Source organism: Erythrolamprus reginae, chromosome Z, assembly GCF_031021105.1.
Source record: "Erythrolamprus reginae isolate rEryReg1 chromosome Z, rEryReg1.hap1, whole genome shotgun sequence".
Taxonomy (NCBI): Eukaryota; Metazoa; Chordata; class Lepidosauria; order Squamata; family Dipsadidae; genus Erythrolamprus; species Erythrolamprus reginae.
Window position 1 is genome coordinate 102,782,637 of NC_091963.1, and position 22,633 is coordinate 102,805,269.

At 41.1% G+C, this 22,633-nt stretch overlaps 1 protein-coding gene across 2 annotated transcripts in view; it reads right to left on the minus strand.

Moving 5' to 3' along the window:
• SLC25A39 (solute carrier family 25 member 39) overlaps positions 1-22,633 on the minus strand; it is a 46,592-nt gene that overhangs the window by 15,129 nt on the left and 8,830 nt on the right. The window contains exons 2-7 of one of the 2 annotated variants that reach the window (XM_070729813.1): positions 19,648-19,753; positions 14,886-14,945; positions 13,733-13,777; positions 6,843-6,952; positions 3,714-3,781; positions 1,200-1,324 (exon numbers count right to left, since the gene is read on the minus strand). In XM_070729813.1, coding sequence (XP_070585914.1) covers positions 1,200-1,324; positions 3,714-3,781; positions 6,843-6,952; positions 13,733-13,777; positions 14,886-14,945; positions 19,648-19,741 — 502 coding nt within the window. In that variant the 5' untranslated portion in view covers positions 19,742-19,753. The remainder of the gene's footprint in view (positions 1-1,199; positions 1,325-3,713; positions 3,782-6,842; positions 6,953-13,732; positions 13,778-14,885; positions 14,946-19,647; positions 19,754-22,633) is intronic. The other variant, XM_070729814.1, reaches the window with a different exon arrangement.

The window sequence follows — 22,633 nt, forward strand, 5'->3', positions numbered from 1 at the left end:
TGTCCATTTATGAATATCTATGCACAAACAACAGTTCTGCTGGTACTGCCAGCGAAGTAAAATGATTGTGCACTAACCCATGCCTGAAGGGCTATAGACCCTCCGAAGAATCTTGTAACTCCTTTAAAGCAGTGTTTCCCAACCTTTTTTGAGCTGCGGCACATTATTCACATTTACAAAATCTTGGGGAACATTGAGCGGGGGGGGAGTTTGGACAAAAAAAATATCTTCTTCCCTTTCGCTCTCTTTCTCTCTCCCTCTTTCTCTCCCTTCCTTCCTCTTTCTTTCCCTCTCTCTCTCCATCCCTCGGTTTCTCCCTTTCTTCCTCTCTTTTTTGCTCTTTCTCTTTCCCTCCCTCCATGTCTTTCCCTCACCCTCCTTCCCCCCTCTTTCTCTTTCTCTCTTGCTTTCTCTCTCTCTCTCTCTTGCTGCCTTTCTCTCTCTCCCTCTCTCTTTCTCGTACACTACACCGCAGCAGCGGCATTGGGCAGTAACCATGGCTGGACATGTTGCTAGATGCCGTACATGCTGGCGTTGCGCTGGGCATGGGGTGGGGCTGGAGCCTCCGTCCTGGCCCAGCCAGCAGGCAAGTGCCAGCCACGCAATGCCAGCATGTACAGCATACAGCAACATGTCCAGCTGCCGCCGTCGGTGTCTCTGTCCTGGAGTTCTGGCTTGCAGCCGACCACCCTGCCGCCGTCCAGCAGCTACTGCCCGGTGCCGCTGCTGCCACCACCCTCCCACTGCTGCCGCCCTCCCGCCGGGCCCCAAAGCTCACCTGCCACCGCCACCAGGGAAGCTCCAGCCGGGCGGGGCGCTGCACCTGCCGGAAAACTTGGAAGGCGCAAAGAAGGAAGCTCAGCTTCCGGTCTCACAACTTTTTGCTCTTCGCACTCTCAGCAAAAAGTTGTGAGACCAGAAGCTAAGCTTCCTTCTTCGCGGCACACCTGATCATGTCTCCGCGGCACACTGGTTGGGAAACACTGCTTTAAAGGATGCTGCTGCTTTAAAACCTCTAAGAGGTTTCACTTATGCTACCAAAATACACTTTACAAAATCCCTTCTTCAAAAGCCTTTGCACAGCCTTAATGGCTAAGCTCATTTGAAAGGGCAGTTTCCCTCCCCTAGCTTTAAAGCAATTTTCAAGCAACAGCAAAGTCTACAGTTCCTGCAAATATACAAAAATGGATGAAACTCACATCTGGCAACTGCACCAGCCACCAGTGGGATATAGTGTCCTTGGCTGTTCATCTTAACATGCAACAAATCACGTAGTTGATCATAAGAAGTGAAATAGATCACGGTAGCAGGGACAGCCATAACTCTGAAGAAAAGAGAATGTACACACGTATAGAAGCTCTACTATTTCTGATCTATTATCAATATCTATTCTCATCACATCAAGCTCCAACATTTTGCTCCAGAACAAAAAGTGCTGTAATTCAACCAGCAGCATTAAGAGAAAAAAAAACCTCTTATATTTCTGAAGAAGCTAATTCTGGACTTCTGATATTCAAAATTTTGAGTATTATACAGTTTGAGCTTCAATCAACTGAATATTTTAGTTTGCCCCAAACTAAGGCCACCTGATTTTTTTCCAGATGAATAAAGAGAATGGATTTCTCAGAAGCCATGTAGGAACAGTTTTGGATGATGGTCAAATGGATCTCCTCTCATCAATAAGAATAATTCTGATATTCTCAATATCTCCTCTTAAGACAGCAGATTCAGAATTTGCAATTCCTCTGGAAGCCATGGCTCTTTGTTCTAGGCACAGATCCTGTCTCAATTCCAGAAAAATGTAAGCTGACTGAAGGAAACAAAGGCAGAACTGGAGAAGTTGCCAGACCAAGGTTGAGAAAAGGGGAGACTACCATCATTTTCCAGAGTGTTAGAGTGAAACTGGAATTTCCAGGAAAAATGGAAAATAAAAGGAATACAATAAAAGTTGGTCTTGCTTCAAAAAAAGTGTCAGTATTTCTCTAAAAAGATATATACTTGTATGGTCTACACAGAATTCAGATTGGACTGTTTCGTTTCTGGTAACTGTGCTAAATCAAGTCTGTTTCTTTTTATTGTGCTTCTAGCCAAGCTAGTAAACTTGATATAATTTCAATTTTTTCTCATTCTTTCTGTTGAGTATCTGAATATTTACAATGAGTTACTGCATGAGTCCATCATTTGAACTCCCAGTAATCTCTCTTTCAAAATTGTACCAAATAAATTCCTATCTGAAGTGCCATCTTTTGCTATGTCTGCAGCATTTTGTTGTTCTCAATCAGGGAAACTTTGTAATTCCTCGGTCACAATTTTAAACATTTGCATTTAAGTTTTTAAGTTTAAAAGTGGGTTATATTTGATCACTTCCCTTTTTTTGATAACATTTTCTTAGCGCTCTCTCTCTCTCTTAGGAAAGAACTGAAATCCTGTAGCTCTAAACTACTAACCCAGGAAGTTGTACATTATTCTCATTTTTGTTTCAATTTGTTTTTTTAATTGCCAGATCAACCGTAAAGATAGAGTCTACCTGGGACTTAAAGACTAGACTGCAGAATGTCTAACATTTGCAAAGACCCAGCATCCTCCATTTTGTTGCACAAGTATGTAGTTGGCTAAATTTCTGGGGATTCTCCCCAACCCTCCAATTCAAAGAAAAAAGCTGCAGAAAAATTCTTCTACTGTTCCACCTGGAGTCAAGGTAAGCTTTTAAAAGGAGTACAGATTGGGGGCAGGGATTTTAGTTTTTGCAATTCATTTTCAGTCCCACTGCACTGGGGAGAGCAGGGATGGCTGGTCATTATTTGAAGCAGTTCATTTAACCGCTTCAGACCTTAGTGGGCAGGTTCCATTAGGGTCATCACTTAAGGATTATCTGTATAGGTTGCAACATCTCTCTTACTTTAGAGGAAAATGCTAGATGACATATACAGTGGTACCTCGTGATACGAACCCCTCGTGATACGAACATCTCGAGATACAAACCCGGGGTTCGGAAATATTTTGCCTCTTGTTAGGAACTTTTTCCGGCTTACGAACCCACCGCAGATTGCAAAATGGCGCTCCGCTGGGCGCCGCCGCCCAACTGTCACCTTTTAAAACAGCCGGGGGGGCTTCTCGGCGTTCTCCTGAACCCGAACCCAAACTTTTCAGGTTCGGGAGGCCGCTGAGTAGCGCCGCCGCCCGGCTGTCACCTTCTGAAACAGCCGGGGGGCTTTTTGGCGTTCTCCCGAACACCAAACCCGGAAGTTCAGCAAAAGTTCGGGTTCGAGTTCCGGAGGCCACCGAGAAGCACCCGGCTGTTTCAGAAGGTTACAGCCAGGCGGCGGCGCCCAGCGGAGCGCCATTTTGCGATTCCCCACCCCTTGCACGCATTAATTGATTTTACATTGTTTCCTATGGGAAACATTGTTTCACCTTACGAACCACCTTCCGGCACCAATTAAGTTCGTAAGACGAGGTATTACTGTACTTGGAAGATACGTGGTGAGAGCTGGAGTTACTCCACTGTTATCTAAAGAGAGTGGAGCTATGACTTCTGGATGTGGAGGTTTGGAAATTTTAGCCTTCTATTCTAACAACTCAATTGATTTTTTACAATTAGTAATAGGGCGGAGGGAGGGAGAATAGATAAGAATATTTTAAAGCAATAATAGTGGTTTATGACCCACGACTTCTGTTGATTGGATTTTTATTTTAATCATTTTAAGACTCACAGAGTAGGTGGCAGGCCACTCCACAAGGATCGAACACCTTCATGTCGTACTATCTTCACAAAAGCATCCTAAAGTGAACAAGAGCAAGAAAGTATATACATGAAGAGACAAGTTAGCATGGGGGAAAAAATCCGAAGTGTTTTGAAGCATAGTTTGTCCACTCAAATTTTGCTAAACACAAAGCTGTAGAACATTTTCAGTAATCAAAAATTTCATGCAGGTGAGTGAATGGCTAGAGAAAAGCATTCTTCTTTAATGCCGGTCTAATTATTTTTTCATGTTCTCCTCTGTGGTAAAAATTTCATCAGAATTATTTAATATATATATTTTAAAAATTCTGAGAATTTTTTTCAGGAAGAAAGAAGTAGCAATAAATAATAATGCAAGGGAGATACGTGCCTTTCTGGAAGATACCACCATCTCCAGAATCTACTTGTTTTCCATTTCTATTTGGATCTGAGGAATTGGACAGAGTCCTATGTTGTGAGCTTAGCTGACATATTCTTTTTAGGGAACGTTATTGATGAGATGAAATGGATCACCTGGATCCTTTCTATGAGTATTTAGACTCATATGAATCCCAGCGTCCGGTCAGGTCCCACAGAGTCGGCCTTCTCCAGGTCCCGTCAACCAGACAATGTCATTTGGCGGGGCTGAGGGGAAGAGCCTTCTCCGTGGGGGCCCCCGCCCTCTGGAATCAACTCCCCCCGGAGATTCGCACTGCCCCCACCCTCCTTGCCTTCTGTAAAAGCTTAAAGACCTATTTATGCCATCAGGCCATTAGATCCTAGTCCCCGGACCGACGAGTGTATTATGTTTTGTTGATGAATGTTTTCTAAATCATATTAGATCTTTTAAAAGTATTTTTAGCAACATTAATTGGATTTTTAGATGTTTTATTTATTTTATTTATTTATTAGATTTGTATGCCGCCCCTCTCCGTAGACTCGGGGCGGCTTACAACAATAACAAAGACAATGTAAGAACAAATCTAATAATTTAAAAAACACTAAAAACCCCATTATTAAAAGCAAGCATACACACAAACATACCATGTATAAACTGTATAGGCCCGGGGGAGGTGTCTCAGTTTCCCCATGCCTGACGGCAGAGATGGGTCTTAAGAACTTTACGAAAGGCAAGGAGGGTGCGGGCAGTTCTGATCTCCGGGGGGAGCTGGTTCCAGAGGGTCGGGGCCGCCACAGAGAAGGCTCTTCTCCTGGGTCCCGCCAAATGATATTGTTTAGTCGACGGGAGCCGGAGAAGACCAACTCTGTGGGACCTAACAGGTCGCTGGGATTCGTGCGGCAGAAGGCAGTCCCGGAGATATTCTGGTTCGATGCCATGAAGGGCTTTATAGGTCATAACCAACACTTTGTATTGTGACCGGAAATTGATCGTATTTGTTATATTGTTTCTGATACATTGTGAGCCGCCCCGAGTCCTCGGAGAGGGGCGGCATACAAATCCAGTTAATTAATTAATAAAATAAATATATGGGACAGAAACACCACCAATACAGCATATGGATGTATTCTGGTAGAAGCAGGGTAGCAGAGAACATCTATTCTTTTTTTCTTCCCCCCCCCCCCCCGAAGCTTTTCATATTAATGACCATGATATCTTTCTGGATCAGCTTTGAGGATTGGAAGTAAGCAGCACAATGTTGTACTGGTTCCCTTCCTTCCTCCACAGCTAGTTTCAATCAGTGTTGATTAGGAATGAGAGGCCCAATTCTCAAATCCCATTCTGTGATGTTCTTCAGGACTTGATGCTCAGTCCGGTCCTATTTAACATCTACATAAAGCTACTGAGTGAGATCATCCTTCACCATGGGGCAAAGGTACCATCAGTATGCTGATGATACCCAGTTATACATTTGCACCCCTGGTGAGCTAAGTGGAGCTGTTGATATCCTTCCTGGGAATCTGGAGGCTGTGGGAATCTAGATAGGAGCAACAAACTTCAACTGAACCTTACAAGATTGAACAGTTTTGAGTTGTGGCTTTTTTCTATCTGAGCTTTTACCATCTATAATGCTGGATGGGGGCTGCATTTCTCCAGACACACTTGATGTGCAGTCTTGAGATCCTTCTGGATTCATAACTTTCCTGCTTAAATAAGAGGTGGCAATCATGGCTTTTGTACAGCTTTCTATGGGGCACCAGAAGGACTATTTCCTACATCAGGTAGTTCTACTTTCGATCATTTTGTTTTTCTGATTTTGTTACTTATCAGCTTATTTTAGTCAGGACTGTCTGATTCTATATTTTACAGCTGTACACTACTACCCAGAGTCCATTAGAGCTGGGCAGTCAATAACTTTAAACAAATACATAAATAATAATAAAAACTGAAGAGGCCAGTCCTCTGCTTTATGGAGCCACATTTTCCCCAACTGCGTGTTTCTCAAATAGGCTAGACTATCTTGCCAATGGCATACCATCTCTTTAGGAGAATGTGAGCAACCTTAATTCAGCAAATGCAAAAAGATAAATTGACGTAGTCCCTTATTAAGCCCCTTGTTTCCAGGTCTTAGCAATAAACGCTTTCTTTTTAGAGGATTTGGATGCTTTATGTTACATGTTGTATTTTAACAGGCATGAAATGCTACAACTTCTGGAACTCCCCGGCAGCCCAAACTTTGCCCATGCTGATTAGATAGGAAAATGCATCTGGTGGTTGTGGATAGCTAGTTTAAGCTGTTAAAGCTCCATACTTTTGGTTATTCCTGTATATTTATTTATTTCCATAGTTTTCTGGCATATGATGATTTTAAAAATAACACACAACCATTAACATCAGCCAATAACAGTATCTAATAAAATAAATAACAAATAATATAAGCATAATCTAATACTGTATGTTTTTTTTAAGGCAGTAAGACCGATAGCTCCACATTTCAGTGGGAGTAACTCTATCCACTAACCTTGCAGCCCATAAGTGAACAGGGGTCCACCCTTCCTGTGCTGAAAGGAGATAAAAATATTACTTCTGCCAGTTTTTACCTTTAAAGGGCACTGGCAACACAGGAAGCTTAAGTAATTTGCTTAACTCAAGCGGAAAACACAGTCTACTTGATCTCCTTAGCTGACAGAGGGCTCTGCCCTTTCTCATGTGGGGCCTTACCAGAGTGCCAGTGAAGTGAGTGGGAGCCTTATACCAGGCTGTGCAGCTGTTTCCATTCTGACAAACATAGAGATGGTCCATGAGGCCATTGCAGTAAAGGAAGCATTTCCCTGTTGCAGCGAGGAAGAAAAAAGCAAAGGTTCTCAGACGTAGGGAATTTAACACATAGTTCACCAATTTGCTACTTCCAAGTATAGTGATACCTCGTCTTACAAACGCCTCATCATACGAACTTTTCGAGATACAAACCCGGGGTTTAAGATTTTTTTGCCTCTTCTTACAAACTATTTTCACCTGACAAACCCACTGCCGCCGCTGGGATGCCCCCCCCTCCAGAGGCTCCCCTCCATGGGAAACCCCACCTCCAGACTTCTGTGTTTTTGTGATGCTGCAGGGGAATCCCAGCATCACAAAAACAGGTGCTTCGCTGGCAACAGAAGTCCGGAGGTGGGGTTTCCCAGCAAGGGGAGCCTCAGTGAAATCACAGCATCGCAAAAACACAGAGGTCCGGAGGTGAGGTTTCAAGGACTTCGGTGTTTTTGCGATGCTGCAATTTCACTGATGCTCCCTTTTCTGGGAAACCCCACCTCCGGACTTCCGTTGCCAGCAAAGCGCTCATTTTTGCGATGTTGGGATTCCCATGCTGGGATTCCCCTGCAGCATCACAAAAACACAGAAGTCCGGAGGTGGGGTTTCCCATGGAGGGGAGCCTCAGGGGAATCCCTGCAGCGTAAAAACGGGTGCTTCGGCTGTCAAAAGGGGTGAATTTTGGGCTTGCACGCATTAATCGCTTTTCCATTGATTCCTATGGGAAACATTTTTTCAGCTTACAAACTTTTCATCTTAAGAACATCGTCCCGGAACCAATTAAGTTTGTAAGACAAGGTATCACTGTAATCTGTTTCTAAATACTTTTGCCTCCCCAAAGCACAGTTTCCTCAATGTTTACATTTCTCAATATTCTATGTTGCTCAAACACAGAGCTGCCCTGTTTTCATATGCTCCCCATGCTAGCCATGTAAAGCAGAGAACTCAAGCGCCCAGTGCAGTTTCGTGATTTAGCCTTCACAGATGCAGGAAAAAGCTTGCCAGCATGCAGCCTACAGAAGGAAGAAAAAGATAGCAAGGGAGATTTTGGATGAAATTAGGGCTTCAACAACATGCATCGCTTCTTCTCTAAATGAAGGATTGGGACTTACATAGAATGACTAGGTTCAAAACTAGATCAGCTATGGCTACAGCATTGGTCTCAAGTAATATACTTTTTAGAATATAAGACATCTTAGTTTTGGGGAAGGAAAATAGGGAGGGAAAATCTGCCAAACAGATATTCGTCTGGCTAGCGTTCTTAGTCTGGTCAGCTTCAGCACATTATTTTATCCCCTGGATAAGACTTTAAAAAACCTTATTTAGAGCAAGTAGCAATGAAAAAAAGCCTGCAAAGACTTTGGGTTGGAAAAAACCTTCTTTGGAGAGCAATGAAAAAGCTGCAAAGATTTAGGGCTAGAAAAAACATTCTTTGGAGGGAATAGTAGTGAAAAGGAATGCAAGCCAGGAAAATCATTAGCACCTTGTTAGAGCTGGAAAAAAAAGCTTTGAAAAAAGCTACATTCAGAGTATACGACGCACCCAAATTTTCAGCCTCTTTTAGGGGAGAAAGGCATGTCTTATACTCTGAAAAATACGGTATATCATATTCTCAAGATTACCATATTATAACCTAGCATTTTTTAAAATCACCTTTGAATAAAAATCTTCCACCAGCACAGATATAGACAGTCACTGTTACCAGTGACAAGGAAAGAGACCTAACAGCAATAAAAGCTCAAATCTCCAAAAACGAGAGCCTGCTTACATGTTGTGATCGGATGACCAAACGTAATTTTTATTTCCACTTTGGCCAGATGAATAGAACTCGCATCTTGATTTATAAGTAATATCATGATGGCGACTCTTAAGAAAGGTAGGCTTATATCTGCAGGATACACAACTCTTCTTATTCAAAGATAGAAGAATTTATTTTATTTGAAGCAGGGCAGGAAGGATTATTTATGAAGTGCCCCCCTTTATTGCTTCACAGTTCTAATGTTGTTGCCAGTTGTTCTTAGACATTAGTTTAAGCTGATTATAGACTAAATCAGTGAGTGCCCAGCTTATTCCATGTCTGCATTATCCACAAGCATGAAATTCCAGCACTGAGTTCCCTTAAAAAATTCCTTTGAATTGTGAGTCGCCATATTGATACAAAAAGTGATATACAGTGTTCCCTCGATTTCCACGGGGGATGCGTTCCGAGACTGCCCGCGAAAGTCGAATTTCCGCGAAGTAGAGATGTGGAAGTAAATACACAATTTTTGGCTATGGACAGTATCACAAGCCATCCTTTAACACTTTAAACCCCTAAATTACCATTTCCCATTCCCTTAACAACCATTTACTCACCATTATTACTGGTACTCACCATTGAATAAGACACTTAGTGATCCTGATATTTATAAACATATTTATTAACAATAATTATTTCTTTTGTTATTTATTTGCAAAAAATTATATGTTTGGAGATGACATATGATGTCATTGGATGGGAAAAACCGTGGTATAGCAAAAAAAACCACGAAGTATTTTTTAATTAATATTTTTTGAAAAACCGTGGTATAGGCTATTTGCGAAGTTTGAACCCGCGAAAATCGAGGGAACACTGTAGTTCTCTTAATTGAGATATTAATCTTTGTTTCTTCACCAAATTTATCAGTATATATTTCTTAACTATCAGGATCATGAAGTCATTTACTTTTTAAATGCTATTTGTGTTTAATAGTGTGCAACACAAATATCTTGTATAGCCCATCTGAAAGAATGTAGAATTTCCACAACAGATTTAAGAGGTCCCAAAACAAATCCCAACTCATGTTTAAGAGGCTATTTTTATTAAAAGAAAGCAGCACCCATGTAGGATGATATCTTCTAGACCAGTGGTCCCCAATCTTTTTAGAACCAAGGACCAGTTTTGTGGAAAACAATTTTTCCACACACCAGGAGGCGGATGATTTCAGTTTTGCCCACCTGCCCGCCACTTACCTTCCGCAATGTGGTCTAGTTCCTTACAAGCCACAGAATAGTACCAGTCTGTGGAAAAGGAATTGGCAACCCCTGCACTGGATAGTATTCCCTTGAAAAATCAACAATTCCCTGAAAGTAACAACATACCAAGCAAGCCAAACCACAGATTTTTTTTAAAAAATTAAGAACCCAGATTGGATATAAATTATGTTAATGAGAAAATAATGATTTATTGAAAGAAAAATGAGGAGGGAAATATGCATAAGTTGGGTTAAACGCCTGTGAACTTCATTGGTTGAAGATGGAAAAGGGAAGAAATAATTACCCATTATCGCTACATGCACTAATGAATGCATTTTGTGCTACCTGATTTTTAGTTCCATCTGTGCAAGCATTCTGTTAAAGCATTCTAGCTCACCTGATTACAAAATAAAATGTAAATATTTCTATGTTTTCCTTTCCTATATTGGCAATAAATATTAAAGAAGAAAGTGAAAGTTAGGCCTCTAAAATCTCAGATCATGGAACAAGATTTGTCTGAGCAAAATCTAACATTTGGGAAGATATTTGGCATAACTGTTTTTAATCAGAGAATGCAAATTTGCAGGAAGGTACTGTATGCAAACTACATAGTGGTCCAACCACACCTGTCACATTAACAGATTGCATCAGGGAAAAGAAGAAGCCACAAATCTTCTACAGAAAAAATGGATAAGGGAAGACTTTCTTTGAAAGTGTATGATGCCTTAGAAATTAAAAAGTCCTAGCCTATGTAGGATTAGAGAATCTACGTAGATTCTACTGCCTAGATTACAGCTAGTAAAATAAGCTGATCAACTCTTAAACTACTACAGGGAAGAGGTTACCTATGGGAGGCTGAAGAATAATAGGGCTGAAGCATACGTTTTTAATATTCTCTCCTCTGCCAACTAAATGGATAGATTGCTTCTAGACATTTTAAATTCATCTCTTATATCGTAACAGCAGAATCATACACAATCTGGTTCAAGGCTGAAAAAATACTTCTTCTTAAATTAAGAACTGAAGTAGAAAAGTGAGGGATCAAAGTAAAACCTTTTCATGCAATAGGGAACCTAACTGAGATTTTCATTTAATGAAAATTTTCAAATAAGTTATTCCTCTTCCTGCCATCTAAGGGGCTATACCGGAAATGGTTTTGTGTGTTGGACGACTCTTCTCTGCCACTTTCATTCCTTAGGGATCAGGCATGTCTAATCTATAGCCGTGGGCCACGTGGAGGCCCGGACAGCTAGTAATGTGGTTCCACAAGATCATAAACTTCTAACATTGTTGTGTGATTTATATACATTAGCTACAGTATGTATTTTGTATGGGATCCAGAACCATTCCTTTCCTCTCAATGTGACCAAGGCAAACCAAAAAGTTGTACAGTGTTCCCTCTATTTTCGCGGGGAATGCGTTCCGAGACCGCCCGCAAAAGTCGAATTTCCGCGAAGTAAAGATGTGGAAGTAAATACACTATTTTTGGCTATGAACAATATCCCAAGCCTTCCCTTAACACTTTAAATCCCTAAATTACAATTTCCCATTCCCTTAGCAACCATTTAGATTATTACTCACCATGTTTATTTACTAAAGTTTATTTTAAAAAATGTTTTTTTAAAGGCAGACAAAAGTTTGGCAATGACATGTGATGTCATCGGGCAGGAAAAATCGTGGTATGGGGGGGGGGAACCACGAAGTATTTTTTAATTAATATTTTTGAAAAACCGTGGTATAGACGTTTCGTGAAGTTCGAACCTGAGAAAATCGAGGGAACACTGTACTCCCATGCTACATATATTAACTTATAATAGCTGATTTTGATGAGATTTTAAGAGAGAGGCAAAGTAGTCAGCAACCTTTCATTGCACAGTTAGAGCTCTAATTGACACTATGGCTGCTACTGTTATGCCATTGCTGAGATAAAACTTGCAATCTCTCCACAAACTTTTATGATCTGATCAATCACCACACACTGAGCTTTCTCATTCAGAACTTCCACTCAAGTTTACTTTTCCCTCATTATTTTCTTCAGTTTTATTTTTGATAACAATAGCAATGATCATTAGACTTATATACTGCTTCAGTGTGCTTTACGGCACTCTCTAAGCAGTTTACAGAGTGTCAGCATATTGCCCACAAAAATCTGAATGCTCATTTTATCATCTCAGAAAGATGGATGGCTGGGTCAACCCTGAGCCAATCAGGATTGAACTCCTGACAGTGGGCAGAGTCAGACTGCAAAACTGCATTCTAACCACTATGCAACCACAGCTCATATAATAATAATAATATATGAGAAGTCCTGCATTTACAATAATAATCCAGCCCAAAATTTCCATTGATAAGCAAGACTATGATTTTTGCCACATTTTCCAAGATTTCTTGCCATAATTCTTTAGTGAAAAATTGTTATTAAGTTAGCAACATAGTTGTTAAGTGAATTTAGCTTCTCCATTGACTTTGCTGTCCAATCACAAAAGGTGATCGCATGACCTCTGCCTTGGCAGGACACTGTCAAGCATCTGAATTTTGATCATGTTCATAAGGATCATGCAGCAGGCGAGTAAAAAACAGTAATAATTCACTTTTTTTGCTGCTGTTGCAAGCTCAAACAGTTACTAACCAAATTTGAGGATCATTTATAATATACCATTTGGAGCTTTTTCTAGTTGAAGGCTGGATAAAAATGGCTAAACTAAATTTGGAAACGTGGTTTCCTCCCATTATTTTACTAATTTAACAATAAATTAATGATTGATCCATGCGTGTATGTTGGTAGGTACTATATAAACATCTCAAGAGTTCCTTAGAATAATTCAATTTAATAGGATACTATTATCTTTGCCTCTAAAATCATGGAATAATAAAATATTCCATTATTATAAATAAATTATTATTTATTAATAAATAAATTAATAATAATAATAATAATAATAATAATAATAATAATAATTTTGGGATCCAAGTCTATTAGGATAAGTCACCTCGGACCACTTATAAATTTTCACTAGAACAAGGATTCATATCAAGAATGTCTTGATTTTCAATCCAGCCAATAGGCTGCAGCGGTTTCCCCAACCCAATACTTTTCTATTATCAAACATCAAGGTATCACAGTTAATTATTTCAGTGATTATTGGACTTGTAGTCCTAAACATTGGGAGGCAACAAAATCAGTAAAACTGCATTGTCGTTTACTTTCCAGTGCAGACCAATGAATGCTAAATTTCTCAAGGAATAAAGGACACGGACATTTTCTCTTACATAAGCGAGGAAGGAGGGAAAGGACTAAGAACCTACAATAGTGATGGCTGACCTTTTCGGCACTGAATGCCGAAACTGGAGCACATGCACATACACATACCAGAGCACTGAACCCCGGAAGAGAGGAGCTGGTTGGTGTGTATGTGTGCAGCAGCCATTGCTCTTCTGAATTCTATTGTGTGCATGGTGCGTTGGATAACTGGTCTAGCACACCAGCCAGCTGATATCTGGCCAGCTGGGTTCTGGCATGCTCATGCATACCAGCCAACTAGTCTTTGCGCAAAGACCAGTTGGCTGCCACATAGGTGCACACCGGAACCCAGCAGAACAGTTGGCTGCTGTGCACATGTGTGCACCAGAACCCAAAAGAGCAGCTGACGATGGCGCACATGCCCACAAAGGGCTCTGCATGCTACCTCTAGCAAGTGTGCTGTGCTTTTCCATCACAGACCTACAACACTCCTTTGGGAGTGAGAACAGGAAAAGAATTGGAGAGGTGATCATGGCACCTTAGATGGGAAAGCACCTGAAATACTCACATTTGGGCTGGTGAATGCTCCAGGGCATAGACTGTACTGACAACACTGAAAGAAACAACATGGACACACTTAATGACAATCGGGATTAGGAAGGAGAAACAGTTGCCTAGAGTGATTGCTCTTCTGGAGCTTCAGCTACAGCAGGAGGAATGAAAAACCACTATGAAATGTGTAACATTAGGTATTTCTCCTTTTTTTTCCGGGGTGGGTGGGTAGGAAAGCAAAATAAATAAATAAATACAGATGCTGACGATTCCACCCAAATGTGTTTCTTTGTTTTAAACACATCTAAATACTGTGGTTTATGGGGATGAGTGTGAAAATGTTGACCCATGCTTGATTAAAAAGAACTGAAAACCTATATAAATCTTCCTGCAAATGAAGGACACCTCTCTAAAGAAAGATATTTGCAAGAAAACCTTATGTCTTTGCATTAAAAAAGGTTTAAACCATTTTTCCGAGTCCTGGATAAAACTATAAACTGGAGATAAATAATAACTATATAACTCAGCATGATCCCTTGCAATAAAAATATGCTTTGTCCCCAAGCTAGCTCCATCTATGCACTGGCTGTGCTTTTCCTAAAAATTAGTCTTCAAATCACCCACTCCCCCACAAAAAAAACCCAGTTAGTACAGTTCTCTTGCACAGTATAATTTTAGAATCTAGATGCAGCGCCACATTAAAAAGTTAGCGTAACAAGAAAGGGCTCACAGAAAGCTTTTCCAAGCAAGAGAATAGGGACAGAATTTTGTTAAAAGAACAAAATGATAATTAAATCATTTGCTTCAGTAATCAACTTGTAATCAAATTTACAGAGAAGAAAGCAACCAATTATTATTACTGTAGTCATGGCAGTTGCTGAGAGTTTGCTACTCCACTGATGTATCTGCTTATGACTTTTCCAAATGTGTTTGCTGATATCCATACGAAAAGAACATTGGACTGGGTAGGATAGTCATCTGATTCTGCATAGCACTTCTGATGGACTGAAAGATCATATAAATATATAATACAACCTAAGCTCTACATTGCTATAAATGGCTTGCGATGTACTATATGTCTGCTTGAACTTGAGCGACTCTTGGTAGGTTAGAATACTCCCACAATAACATAAAACTTTTCCTTCTGCAATCAAGGAGTGATTACTTACCTTTCGAGAATGGGGTTCTCTGAGCCTGCAATCGGATTTTCACTACATCCAAAGGTGTGACTGAAAACACAGCATTGAAATGTTTGATTATGCGACACTTAAGCAATATAGCATGTCAAAGCACTGAATAAATGTATTGTTCTGGAGCAAGTGAGGTTTGTATTGGAAAAGGAGGTTTAAATGATACAGTCTTTCACAATAGCTCTGTAAAGCCTATAGACGTGATATGGCCTGCTCCAATCCGGTCCTCTCTGAACACACAATAGAATTTCCAGCCAAAATGGCCAAAGACAAGGAATTCTGCCATTTGAAGGGAACTAGTTTGGAGAAGGGCGATCTACCACAATGACAACATTGCAAAAATTATCCTTCTTTTCTTTCACTGCCCACAAAAGAACACTAAAGAGAGGAGGAAAAACAAGCAGTACATAGGAAGAATAGTCACACACTTTAATGCCACTAATCCTCCATGTGACATTGAAAACTGCAGCTAGTTATCATCTGAGCTTTGTAAATACTATTCAGTTACACTTCCTCTCAAAGAAGTTTACTTAACAAAAAAAAGAAACAATGTGTATCTTATCTTTTAAAGGAAGTACCTATTCCTTTGAAATTTGGCAAAACATTGCAGATATTGTAGCACACAGCAAGATTTATCTTCTAATTCAATTAATACTAAGAATAACAAACAAACTTTACTGGCTCAAAAACATGAACGACGAAAAAAATTCACTCAACCCTATGCTGTTTGTTGGAATGATCACTGGTGGTATGCTGAGTTGCATTTTTCAAATGTCTAATCTGTGTAATAGTTTCATGCTTTCCATATTTATAGGCACTAATGCTAAATTAATAAACAAAGGGTTCATTTAAATATTTTTGTGACTGCACACTTGAAACTACACTGCTCAAAAAAATAAAGGGAACAGTTAAATAACACACTATAACTCCAAGTAAATCAAACTTCTGTGAAATCAAACTGTCCACTTAAGAAGCAACACTGATTGACAATCAATTTCACATGCTGTTGTGTACATTCAACTTTGTACAGAACAAAATATTCAATAAGAATATGTCATTCATTCAGATCTAGGATGTGTTATTTGAGGGTTTCCTTTATTTTTTTAAGCCGTATATATCAAAAAGAAAAATGGCAGAGTTTCTCATTCTGCTTCTTATGAAATATACAGTCGTTTGGTTAATTGCTTAGCACAAAGTGGGAACAATAGCCTCTTTGAGACTTGTGGATTTCATGTTGGCTCAGGAATTCTGGGAGTTGAAGTCCATATGTCAGAAAAATGCCATCATTTCCCACTCTTGGCCTAACAGAGGAACTGTGCACAAAAACATATCCGTCATCAGGCTAGAGGAAAGGTTTTCTTTGTACAGTATCAGGATACAGCGACTAGACATTAATGGTATTCCAAAATACAGTTTACAGTAAAGTTAAAAACATTAAAAACAGTAAATATCTTACAATATCACCAGAATTTGCAGAATGTCAACAATTATAGATATTCTACAAACCTGGTTTTCTTGTAAGATTTGGGGATTTTTGCAATTATTTTAATCACTTGTTTTTTTATGGGACTCAAAACATTGGTTGGCCCAAATTTTCATCTACAATAAATGAAATCCACTCATTATATTTATTTATGAGTGAATCTGACTGAACGCTAGTAAGAGCCTTTATTATGTCTTATTTAGTGGCAATACAAGCGACAAAATATGTACATTTTTCCACATTTATTGCATCTGCTAACTCACACCCAGCAGCCCTTTTTAGGGTGACTCGTTCCCTTCTTTCTGGTATAGAGGGAACGGAGGAGCCCTTGCAGGGCAAGAGCTGAGGAATTTGTACAGTTTCTGTCAGATAAAGTCGCTCAGATTCAGATGGACCTGGAACCTGATTGGATCATACAGACAGGGATTAAAGGGGCAGACCTTAGTCCTATTGTGTGGGATGAATTTGAGCCTGCGATACCTGAGAAAGTGGACAGGGTTATGGGAGCGATGACTTCCTCCACTTGTTTGTTGCCCCTGTGCCCCTCCTGGCTGGTTTTGTCCAGTAGGGAGGTGTCACAAGACTGGCTCCAGGTTTTGGTCAACCCCTCCTTAAGGGAGGGATTTGTTTCACAACCATTAAAGGTGGCAGTTGTGAAGTCCCTCCTCACTGTGGCCAGTAAGAGCCCACAGAGTTGGCCTTCTCCAGGTCCTGTCCGCCAAACAATGTCAGTGACAGGATCTCAGGGAAGACCCTTCCCTGTGGTGGCTCCAACCCTTTGGAACCAACTGCGTCCAGAGATCCGCATTATCTCCACCCTACTGGTCTTCTGGAAAGCCGTTAAGACCTGGCTTTTCCGGCAGGCCTGGAATTAGGCTGATTATTATTTTATTATTATTTATTGGATTTGTATGCCGCCCCTTTCCGTAGACTCGGAGCGGTAAGTATGTATGTTTTTTATATTATTGTTATTATTGATTTTTATTATTAGATTTTAACTGTTTTTATTATTGTTGTATTTATTCTGCTCAGAGTTCTTTTGGAGTGAGCAGCATATAAATACAATAAATAAATAAACAAAGAAGCCTTCCCTGAATCTAGGAGAAGTAATGAACTTTCATCCAGTTTCCAACTTTCCCTTTGCAGGAAAGGTTGTAAAGAAAGTGGTGGCGCTCCAGCTCCTATGTTTGTTGGATGAAGCGGATTACCTAAACCTTTTTCAATCAGGTCTCAGACCTGGCTACAGCACGGAAACTGCTTTGGCCTCTCTGGTGGATGATCTCTTGCGAGCCCAAGATGAGGGGCCTTTCCTCTATCTTGGTGCTACTTGATCTCTCAGCTGCTTTCAATACTATTGGCCATGGTATCTTTCAGTGCGGACTAAGGGAGCTTGGATTTGGGGGAACCGTATTACGGTGGTTCTGAGTACACAAGACTTTGCAACCGATCTTCACTCTATCCAAGATCTTGGAATACTCATGCCAAAGCCCACTGCAACAATATCGTCGGAAAGGCTTCAAAAGTTGTTAACCTAATCTTACGTATCTTCTTCTCTGGTAATATCACACTACTAACCAGAGTATACAAAACATTCACCAGACCAATCCTTGAATACAGTTCATGTGTCTGGAACCCACACCGCATATCGGACATACATATATTAGAAAGTATCTAGAGATACTTTACTAGAAGAACACTCCACTCTTCTACTCGCAACATAATACCTTATGCAACCAGACTTGAAATACTGGGCTTAGAAAGCTTAGAACTACATTGCTTTCAGCATGACCTAAGCATAGCTCATAAAATTATCTGCTACAACGTCCTACCTGTCAATAACAAGTTCAGCTTCAACTACAACAATACATGAGCACACAACAGATAAAAACTCAAAGTGAGGCACCCCAAACTTGACTGTAGAAAATACAACTTTAGCAAAAGAGTAAGTTAATGCCTGGAACTCACTACCTGACTCTGTGGTTTTGCAACCAAACCGCCAAAACTTTACCCTTAGACTGTCCACTGTTTTACCTTACCCGATTCCTAAAAGGATAGTAAGAGGTGCGCATAAGCGCACCAGTGTGCCTATTGTCCCTGTCCAATGGGTTTTTAATTGTTTTTAGTATTGGATTAATATTATATGCTGTCTTATTATTGCTGTTAGCCGCCCCAAGTCTCCAGAGAGGGGCGGCATACAAATCCAATCAATCAATCAATCAATCAATCAATAAATAAATAAATAAAACAAACAAACAAACACATAAATACATAAATAAATAAATAAATAAATACATAAATAAATACATAAATAAATAAATAAATAAATTGTTCTCTCTTATCAGTACCCATCTTATGTAAATAATGTTACCTATGCAAATTACAAATATGTACTTGAGAAATAAAAATAAGCATTAAAAAAATCCCAAACATCACATGGAAATACTAATGTATTGTTCGGTTTAAAACAGAGACAAAGAACCAATAGCCTCTCTTGCTCAGTCACAACTTCCCATACACTGCATGTTAACCACACTGGCTAAGAATAATGGGAACTGAAATCCAACGCTCTTTAATAAGCCGTAACTTTCCTATTATCTATATAAAATATTTTAATTAAAAAAGCAGTCCCTAAGCAGTGGTCAAATGGATTATTCAATGCTAAAGTCCACATTATGTCACAACACTGAAAATCTATATTTTGGTGACCAGCAAGGCTTGAGATAGAGAAATGTGAGCAAATACCAGGAGCGCTGTCCGAATAATTTGATTCTCATACAGAAATTCATCCATTTATTTCAACAACCACTTGTAGTTATGACTACGCTGAACTTAAGGGATGTGTGTGCGTTTGTGTGTGTGTCCCCTCAGAGTTCTAGTCAGTGCTACATCTCAGTGCCTGGATTACAAGTATGATGCTGCCCTTAGCTACAGCCACATACCACAATTTGCAATGTTTCCTGCTTTCCTTCCCGCAAGTAAACTCAATAGAAAAGACAGTAGGAAGTTGCAATCACACAAGGCCCTCACTTAACAAAACGCAGGGTCCTCACTTAAAAACAGCAACTAGCACTGTTGAAATTGCCATCACAAAGCAACACAATCATACGACATTGCACTCCATTACTGTGTTATTTACCAACAAGGTTCCCAGTCCCAGGGGATCTTGCAATCTGAGGATTACCACCTGCACACATTTTTAAATGCATGCACACATTTTAAATTAGCTTCAAAAGACACTGCTGTTAACAATGTACCTACCAAAAAGGGAGGTGAAAAGGGCTCCAGTCCCAGATGCCAACATCTGTTGCAGAGGCGTGATGGCCGCCAGTTTCACAGACGAATTTTCAGACATTGTGCTGCTCACCTATAGAAAATACAACATCATATTGCACTCATGTCAGAAGCCTTCAGATACGTCTGGGGTGGACGGATTACTTCTAATGGGCCCCCATCAGTCGCTGCGAGCTGTGCGGCAGAAGGTGGTCCCAAAGAAATTGTAGAAAGCTCATCATGATATCCATACCCTAGAAATTAGAGAACCATCTTTCGGCTGTGGCGAGGAGGGCGTTTGCCCAGGTTCGCCTGGTGCACCAGTTGCGGCCCTATTTGGACCGGGAGTCACTGCTCAGTCACTCATGCCCTCATCACCTCGAGGTTCGACTACTGTAATGCTCTCTACATGGGGCTACCTTTGAAGAGTGTTCGGAAACTTCAGATCGTGCAGAATACAGCTGCGAGAGCAATCATGGGCTTCCCTAGGTATGCCCATGTTACACCAACACTCCGCAGTCTGCATTGGTTGCCGATCAGTTTCCGGTCACAATTCAAAGTGTTGGTTATGACCTATAAAGCCCTTCATGGCACCGGATCAGATTATCTCAGGGACCGCCTTCTGCTGCACGAATCCCAGCGACCAGTTAGGTCCCACAGAGTGGGTCTTCTCCGAGTCCCGTCAACTAAACAATGTCGCTTGGCGGGACCCAGGGGAAGAGCCTTCTCTGTGGTGGCCCCAGCCCTCTGGAACCAACTCCCCCCAGAGATTAGAATTGCCCCCACCCTCCTTGCCTTTCGTAAGCTGCTTAAAACCCACCTCTGTCGCCAAGCATGGGGGAATTGAGATACTCTTTCCCCCTAGGCCTTTACAATTTTATGCATAGTATGTTTGGTTTTATAATAAGGGTTTTTAACTGTTTTAGTATTGGATTATTATTATATGCTGTTTTATTGCTGTTGTTAGCCACCCCGAGTCTGCGGAGGGGGCGGCATACAAATTCGATAAATAAATAAATAAATAAATAAATAAATAAATAAATAAATAAATGCTGTTCTTTCCGCAAAAGCGTTATTTGCTTATATTCAATAGACAGAATTTTGCCAGATCTGGTCTTATTTTCTTTTCGCCCCCAAAAGAAGCACCCAGGCTTATGTTCGGGGAGGTCTTATTTGGTTTCATCACAAGGCCTGGCCAGATGCTTTGTCCCCCGCCCCCATGGCACACAGAAGGTGGCAACAGCACTGAGGCTGACTGCAGCAGGCTGTAGAGGGTGGTAGGTGCCCAAAGGGCATCGGCTTGTGCGCTTCGGATCAGCTGCAGGCCACCGCAGAGCATGGCTGATGCCGCCATGAGATGGGGTGAAAGAGCGAGAATGGTCTGATCAAACCTGTATATTGTGTGTGCGGGGTGTGTGTGTGCACACTGCTGCCAGCGCTAGTATAATTCTCTTGAGGTTGGATCAGATCTCTCTCTCTCCTTCCATCTCTCGCTCCCACACACCCAAACACACACCCAGAGGTTGAATCAGAACACCCCCTTGCTCTCTCCCGCTGTGGCGGCAGTGTGCTTTTCACGCGGCCACTTTCCCTCTTTCTTCTTCTTCCCGCTCCTCCTCCTCCTCTGGACAAAAGCTGTGCTTCTCACCTGCCCACTACAGTGCAGCACCTGGGATCTCCGGGACCGCCTTCTGCCGTACGAATCCCAGCAACCAGTTAAGACCCATAGAGTTGGCCTTCTCCGGGTCCCGTCGACTAAACAATATCATTTGGCAGGACCCAGGGGAAGAGCCTTCTCTGTGGCGGCCCCGGCCCTCTGGAACCAACTTCCCCCTGAGATCAGAATTGCCCCCACCCTCCTCATCTTTCGCAAGCTCCTTAAAACCCACCTCTGCCGTCAGGCATGGGGGAACTGAGATATGCCCTTCCCCCCTAGGCCTATACAATTTATACATGGTATGTTTGTGTGTATGTTTGGTTTTTTAAATTAGGGTTTTTAAAATTATTTTAAACATTAGATTTGTTATATGTTGTTTCACTATTGTTGTTAGCCGCCCCGAGTCTGCGGAGAGGGGCGGCATACAAATCTAATTAATAAATTAATTAATAATAAATTTACTTTGACAGCAGCGGGGCTTGGGGGATGGTCAGTCCCCATTCGCAGCATGGCGGAAAAGGCAATCCTCCCCACACAGACTAGACCAGCCTGGGATCAGGGTGGGAAAACAAGCGGTGTCAAAAGGACTTGAAATAGCTTAGACCGTCCAACTTCGCAAGATCTTTTTTTTTGTGAGAAGTTGAAAGATCTGAACCACTTTTTTTTTTTTTTTTTACTATAGTCCTACAGATTACTTTTGTTGACCGGTACACAGCGAAGAACAGAGCTGGAAAGCAGGTTAGTAAAGGGATGTGGCTGTCCTGGAAGTGTGTGAGGGTTTGGCATGAGTGGCCTGTCTGAAAAGTCTTTGGGTAAACCAGTGCAGGGCATTTACGGGACCATCTCCTGCCACATACTTCCCAGAGACCAATTAGAGCACACAGAGTCGGTCTCCTCCAGGTCCCATCAGCTAACAAAGCAGGTTGGTGGGGCTGCGGGGGAGAGCTTTCTCGGTTGCTGCCCCAAGATTATGTAACCAACTCCCCACTGAGGTCCGTATGGCCCCCACCTTGCTGGCTTTTCCATAAGGCCATGAAGATCTGGCTATGCCACCAGGCCTGGGGGCCCTAAATCAACCATTAGCTTGTCCATATGTCTGAATTGGTTTGAATGACTTGTATGTATGCTACTGAATTGTCTTTAGTTTTAATTAGGGTTTTAGCAATTAGTTTTTTTCTTGACTTCTTTTTATTGCTGTTGTTACATAGAAACATAGAAGACTGATGGCAGAAAAAGACCTCATGATCCATCTAGTCTGCCCTTATACTATTTTCTGTATTTTATCTTAGGATGGATATATGTTTATCCCAGGCATGT